Source organism: Sinocyclocheilus rhinocerous, unplaced genomic scaffold (genome assembly GCF_001515625.1).
Source record: "Sinocyclocheilus rhinocerous isolate Xijiao unplaced genomic scaffold, SAMN03320098_v1.1 scaffold926, whole genome shotgun sequence".
NCBI lineage: Eukaryota > Metazoa > Chordata > Actinopteri > Cypriniformes > Cyprinidae > Sinocyclocheilus > Sinocyclocheilus rhinocerous.
This window is the reverse complement of record NW_015648536.1, coordinates 1,070,683-1,077,746: the sequence shown is the minus strand read 5'-3', so window position 1 is coordinate 1,077,746 and position 7,064 is coordinate 1,070,683. Positions and strand designations below refer to the sequence as shown.

Genomic DNA, 7,064 nt, shown 5'->3' with positions numbered 1-7,064 from the left:
TTTGGTTTTATTAATTTTTTTTTTTTTTTTTTTTTTTCAATGCTGTTGACAAAATACATTTAATCTTTCATGAACTTTAAATGCAGTCTCATAACCGAAAGCATCATTTCAAGCCACCCATCATGATCATGACACTAGTGTTGATTTGCTATTGGTGGTACTTCCTCCATCAACCACAAGCATAATGCTGGTAATTTGCCTTAATGTTTCAAAAAGGAGAGAAAACATTTTCATTCTGTTTTAGGTTAATTTACATTAGTTTGCAGAGAAAAGAAAAGGAAAAAACAATATGCATTACAAATGGTTTTAAATAAGCACGTGTGGTTTCCACCCTGTGCATATTCTGCGAAATCACATGGTTTAGTCACTGCTACAGCTAGTCAGAAAAGGAAGTGATCAGAAATAAATGCTTTGCATTGTTCATCTTTAGTCTACATAAGTCAATTATAGTCTATATAACAAGTCAATTACAGCAACATATTAGGTCAAAAATAATTGTGACGCGAAAGAATCAGTACTTATATACAGTGTAATATGCCATTATATTTTTGTGTAAAGATGATTCATCATGGAAAATCTCTCTTACACCCTTTTTATAACTTGACATTTAGATGAAAGTGGGTGAATTCAGTATCTAAAATCCCCTAGAAAGTTTCCTTTTAAGCTGTGATGGCCAAAGGCAAAATAATACTGCTGAGAGGTTTTTTTTTTTTTAACCAGTTCTGATTGAACTGCTCTAATAACTCTAAATCATACATGCAAAATAATAATAATAACAATAATGCAGTTACAATAATTATGGATTTTGTACCACTGTTTCTTAGAGGACAGATACCATATACATAGAACCAAGAACCAAGCATCCATGTAAGAACTGCGAGCCATCTTGTCTTTTACTGGCTGTCTTTGGGTATTTGTGGGACAATAGTTATTAAAAACACAAACTGTGAAATATGGAAACATTGTGTTTGATCATTTGTATCCTAACCCAGTTTGACTTATGTGGCAGAACAGGGTCATTGAGAAACACATACCCAAGACCTACAAGGGGAGAGATTATGTTTAGTCGCGTTAATAAAAATACCTTTAATTATCATATTACACTAGTGATCTGCATGAAGTGTAAAGCAATAGCTGCTAAACAAAACTGATAAATGATATATCATATAGTCCTGATATATGTAGTCTGATATATGATATATAGTCCTATAAATGATAATCATTTAATAATTTTTAATCTGTTATGTGGGGTCTCATATAATTTATTTCGATTAGCTAAGGTGACTATGACAAGACATAAAGCCTCATATGGAAATTCATACCTCAATAACGCAGACAACAATGACACTAATCCCTGTGTTCAAGAGGTTTTCTTCAAATGCATCCTTCAGCTTTGTGAAACAACCCTAAGTGCAACAATCAAGACAATACATGTGATATAAGATTGAATCGGCTGCACAGATGTGTACATTTGATGTGCATCTCCATATATCTGTGTTTCATTAATATAGTTTTGCTATATAGCTCATATAGAGATGGATAGAAGTGCAGTATTACCTGCGGCCAATAATGTGTTTCACTTCTATGCTTGATGCATGACTTCGGTACATGTGTCCCCCAGTCTGTATGGTTACTGATTCCACAGCAATGAAACTGTTGATTTATAAGAAAAACTCTAATTGATTATTTATTTATTAAGAACAAATGTGTGCCTGTAAAGAAAAAAACTGCTTAATATTCTGATGCCTAAGTGTGATGATGAGTAAGCCGACTTTTCTCAAGAAAATGAGTGGTTCTTCCCAGGACTCGTGTACAACACTGAGCACCACTCGTAAAAGAGAAACAGTCTAAATGGACACTTACAGCCATTTGCACTTTATCCCAGTCATCTTCAACTGTTCCATTGCGTCTGCTCTCATTGGATTTTTTTAAACCATTCTTAAGATCTTTATCAATGAATTCCTCAATCTGTGAGTAAAAAGCACAATCTGATCAATTTTTCCTCACATGTACTCTGCTTCCATATTCAAATTCAGTTTCTTACCTGTGTCTCGTACATCAGCAAAAGGCAGGCACCAGTCAACTCAGCCAACATTAGAATGAACAACAGTATGAAGAACTAAACCAACCAAACAAAAAGAGATAACGAGTTTTTTTTTTTTTAAGAACCCAGAAAGTTAAACTTGGCTGATGATACACGGGCAGCTTTTTGAGCAATTTTGCCAGGCAACTTTTTGTCAGCAATGTTTCCTGGGGCACTTTCCCACTGAGAATGAGTAACACATTTCTATCTGGATACTTTAGATTGGTTATGGGCCCTGTGTCTCACCTGGTTGCCCGCTGACAGCAACATTAACCAAAGTTGCCCAGTGTATCATCAGCCTTAGTGGACAACAGAGAATATGCAAGTGTAAGTGATGATGGATGCTAACAATGTTCTGCTTGAGACTCACAGATATAAGCAGGCAACGATTTTCCTTCAGGGCTCCAAGAAAGCCCAAGAAGGAGACACAGGTGATAATGATCCCAGTGATGAAAACCGAGTTTGCGATGCTCATAGCCTGAAGACTGGGGAGTAGGGAAGAGAACCTGGAGAATGTCATCAAATAGATGCCAAATCCAAAGACAGTAGCCCCACAGACCTGTGATGGTAATTTCAACCAAACAAGAGCGGGTTTAGAATGGCCTGAGATGAACAATTCTAAATGTGAAAAGCCATTGTATATTATAACGATGAGACAGTCTGAGAATGGATACATACAAAAAAGACAAAGTTCACCACACACATGGTGTACTTTAGACACTTCAGGCACGACATCTTCCACTGCGTTCTGCAAAAGTTATCAAACACACGGAGCAGACGTTAAAACTGTTATCTCACATTAAGACCTTGTGTTCTTTCCCAAACTGCTTGAGTCCACAACATAAAGATCACTGACTCAGTAAAATCAGAAAAAAAGCTTTCCTGTTCTTCCCCCAAAACTGAAGGTGGACAAGACATAGTGCAATCTAACACATGAAACTGCTAAATGGAGCCCCGTGTAGAATTTGACGGGCTGTCGTGCGTTTCCTGTGCGACTTCCTTTACCAGAACAAGCAGTAGTTTACTTTTCCAACACTACTTGGTGAAAACAGACACAGATTAAGATAAATAAAAATGTCAAATGACATGAAACATAAACTGGACGTTTTATGAAAACATGTCTATGTTATAAAATACATTATTAAAAATACCCTATTTTTAATAAGCAACAATGTGAGTACAGTAACGAAAGTATCACTTACTTAAATTAGAATGAACATAAAAGTCAAGAAAATGTCATATTCTTACCTTTAATTTACTCTGTAAAGATGCCTCAAAGAATAATCCTCAATTAAGACAGTTGGACTCGCCCTTTGTGACCGTGTTGTTCTTCAAATCTGTCACTGGCAGTGGGAGTGCATCATATCTTACTTCCTCTGTGAATGCCGCAGTGTCTTAACTGACAGTGCAGGGGTGTTTAAGAAGACCAATGACACAAAGAAAGAAAGAGGCGCTATGAAAAAAGTGTGATTCACCGTCATTATACCACATGGTTCATATGCATGTGCCCAAATACATCTGTTACAGAGAAGCATAGGAAACAACTCAACCTGTGGTTTTGTGCACACATAGATGTTGCAATGCTTCATGCTAAAACCACACAGGATCACTTTACACTTTACCTTTACTAATAAAACGGCACAAATAAAATGTGCATCAGAAATAAATGTAACATTTTACTAGCAATTTCTTAACACTAACGCATATCTGAATGATTACACATATTGTGGCATCATCAGTGTTGGGGAGTAACTAGTTACATGTAACGGAATTACATTATTTAATTACAAAATAAGGTTACACTTTATTTTAAGGTGTCCTTGTTACAGTGTAAGTATACATTTAAGTACTGAGTTATATTAATTAACTACATGCACTTACTATATGGTTAGGGTTAGGATTAGGGTTTGTTTTAGGGTTACTTGCATGTAATTCTGCATAATTTATTGTTATTATAATAGTAAGTACATGAAACGTGTAACAAGAACACCTTAAAATAAAGGGTTACCCAGAATAAATGTAACTGTAATCAGTTACAGTTACTGAGAAAAAAATCTGTAATTAAATTACAGTTATGAAAATGTTAACAATTACAAAGGGGGTTACATCTGAATTTTTATCACACACACACACACACACACACACACACACACATACAGATTAAATTGATTTCTTTCATAAATTAAAGTGACTGCTCTAAAATATGTTTAGGACACAGAATGGGACACATGCTTATCTGATAACTCTTTTATTTCTTATTTGGGTTTATGTAAATGCTTTATGTTTTAAGATTAACAAAAAATGTTCAAGGTATTGTTAGATTCCAGTGTTTCTTGTCATAGCTATGCAAAGATTTGATCTCAAAAACAGTATCTCTCATGAAATTTGGCACAAAGTGATATGTCATGATCCAGCTTTGCTTCCAAAGACTGAGATGCTCCTTTTATACCCAAACATGATATCTTGACCTGTTACCAATACACCTGCTTACTCTGAACTGTTTCAAAACAGTTTAATTCGGATATTCTTGAACCTTTTCTCTTTTATTTTCGCCTCTGTCCCAATTTTTTTTTGGAGTCCATCAAAATCTAATTTTGTTTATATTTACAAAATGCATTTAAGTTGGTTAAATAAAAGTTAAAGAAAAAGAACAAATTACAGATTCTTGATTTTATTGCATTTTACAAAATGTCCCAACTTTTCTGGAGCTGGGGTTGTAGTGTTGAGTACTACTGTAAGGTTAACCTTGCCTGGTTTAAATGTTTGAAAATGATTAACAACTGAAAACATTAGTAATGTAGAAAAGCAATCAAAAAGTAATGAAATATAATCAGCTACATTACACTTTAATAAAGTAATTGAAATAGTTACACTACTTATTATATTTTAAATAGGGTAATTTGTAATCTGTAATCTATTACATTTCCAAAGTACCCTTCCCGACATCTCAGTTTTAGGTGACAACCCTGAAAATTGTGAAACGATTATCAAGTACCAAACACAGGGTGTTAAAATCGAGAAATAGTTATGTAAAAACACTGCAAAGATTATCTACACACCATAATCAGGTTATAGGGTTATAATGTAGATATTTCTTATTTGGGTTTATGTAAATGCTTTATGTTTTAAGATTAACAAAAAATGTTCAAGGTATTGTTAGATTCCAGTGTTTCCTGTCATAGCTATGCAAAGATTTGATCTCAAAAACAGTATCTCTCATGAAATTTGGCACAAAGTGATATGTCATGATCCAGCTTTGCTTCCAAAGACTGAGATGCTCCTTTTATACCCAAACATGATACCTTGACCTGTTACCAATACACCTGCTTACTGTGAACTGTTTCAAAACAGTTTAATTCGGATATTCTTGAACCTTTTCTCTTTTATTTTCGCCTCTGTCCCAATTTTTTTTTGGAGTCCATCAAAATCTAATTTTGTTTATATTTACAAAATGCATTTAAGTTGGTTAAATAAAAGTTAAAGAAAAAGAACAAATTACAGATTCTTGATTTTATTGCATTTTACAAAATGTCCCAACTTTTCTGGAGCTGGGGTTGTAGTGTTGAGTACTACTGTAAGGTTAACCTTGCCTGGTTTAAATGTTTGAAAATGATTAACAACTGAAAACATTAGTAATGTAGAAAAGCAATCAAAAAGTAATGAAATATAATCAGCTACATTACACTTTAATAAAGTAATTGAAATAGTTACACTACTTATTATATTTTAAATAGGGTAATTTGTAATCTGTAATCTATTACATTTCCAAAGTACCCTTCCCAACATCTCAGTTTTAGGCGACAACCCTGAAAATTGTGAAACGATTATCAAGTACCAAACACAGGGTGTTAAAATCGAGAAATAGTTATGTAAAAACACTGCAAAGATTATCTACACACCATAATCAGGTTATAGGGTTATAATGTAGATTACAATGTACTTAACCCAGCATGCTGGAGAAAAGTTATTATGTCTTATTATAGGTAAATCATATTGTTTTAGATCTTCGTATGTGAAAACACTGACCAGAGAACATCATCCTAAAATAAAGAAGCTTGGGTTGGAATTTAATCACACTTTGCTTTACTTGAAGGGGATGCACTATAACATTCTTTCCCACCAATAAAATAAGATTCATGGCTCATTTCAGTCTGAGGAACCAAAACTGAGGAAAAGTACCACTGTGCTAATGTATGCAAGATAATGAGCTGAGAGGGGGAGGAGAGCTGAGACTCATTTTCAGATATATTTTTCTCCTGTGTTATCTCCATCCAGCACACCAGTTTATTTAAGTTTTGCTACTAGGTCCCCTGTATTTTTTTAGTTCATACATTCTAAAGGAGCTCATGAAATGGCTTGAGTCAGTTTTCTTTCCTGTGTTGTTTTTATTTGCCTATGAGGGAGAGCTGAAATTGTTTGATTTATTTAAACATTTAAGTTGCAAACATTAGTTTGATGGCCTTGTAATTTAAGCTATCAAGCAGGAAATAATAAATTCTTGGTGCGTAGAACAAAAAAAAAAAAAAAAAAGAGGAAGTTTAGTCAACCAGGTAGCTGAAATTGTCCACACACTGGAAAAATACAATCAGACCAAAAAAGGTCTATCAAAACATAACTTTTATTTTCCATAGGCAAAAGTGAAAAAGTGACAAAAGTGCAAAGTGGCTTAAAAACAGACCAAGGAGCAAACGTTTCAGCCCATGCTTTCCTCAGTGCTCCAGCATATGGAAATATGGAAAATAAAATATATTTTTGATAGACCTTTTTTGGTCTGATTGTATTTTTCCAGTTTCCTTCTTTAAAGGGGTCATATGATGCCCATTTTCCACAAGTTGATATGATTCTTTAGGGTCTTAAAGGGGTCATATGATGCGATTTCAATTTTTCCTTTCTCTTTGGAGTGTTACAAGCTCTTGGTGCATAAAGAAGATCTGTAAAGTTGCAAACACTAAAGTCTCAAAACCAAAGAGATATTCTTTAT

General features: G+C 34.1%; 1 protein-coding gene across 1 annotated transcript; it reads right to left on the bottom strand.

Moving 5' to 3' along the window:
- Positions 1-29: 29 nt before the first annotated feature.
- LOC107709871 (leukocyte surface antigen CD53-like) lies at positions 30-3,458 on the bottom strand. The gene is made up of 8 exons (XM_016514528.1): positions 3,332-3,458; positions 2,762-2,831; positions 2,454-2,642; positions 2,045-2,119; positions 1,864-1,968; positions 1,558-1,653; positions 1,323-1,406; positions 30-1,041 (listed from the first exon to the last, which is right to left on the bottom strand). Exons 2-8 carry the CDS (start codon positions 2,816-2,818, stop codon positions 973-975), a joined length of 675 nt encoding a protein of 224 aa, XP_016370014.1. The 5' UTR covers positions 2,819-2,831; positions 3,332-3,458; the 3' UTR covers positions 30-972.
- Positions 3,459-7,064: the final 3,606 nt, after the last annotated feature.

Excerpts from the sequence above, each read along its gene's own strand:
- LOC107709871 (XM_016514528.1), bottom strand. The coding sequence starts at position 2,818 with ATGTCGTGCCTGAAGTGTCTAAAGTACACCATGTGTGTGGTGAACTTT. Across the intron at positions 2,643-2,761 it reads TGGTGAACTTTGTCTTTTTT|GTCTGTGGGGCTACTGTCTT; the intron begins GTATGTATCCAT and ends TTACCATCACAG. Across the intron at positions 2,120-2,453 it reads ATCGTTGCCTGCTTATATCT|TTCTTCATACTGTTGTTCAT; the intron begins GTGAGTCTCAAG and ends TGGTTGGTTTAG.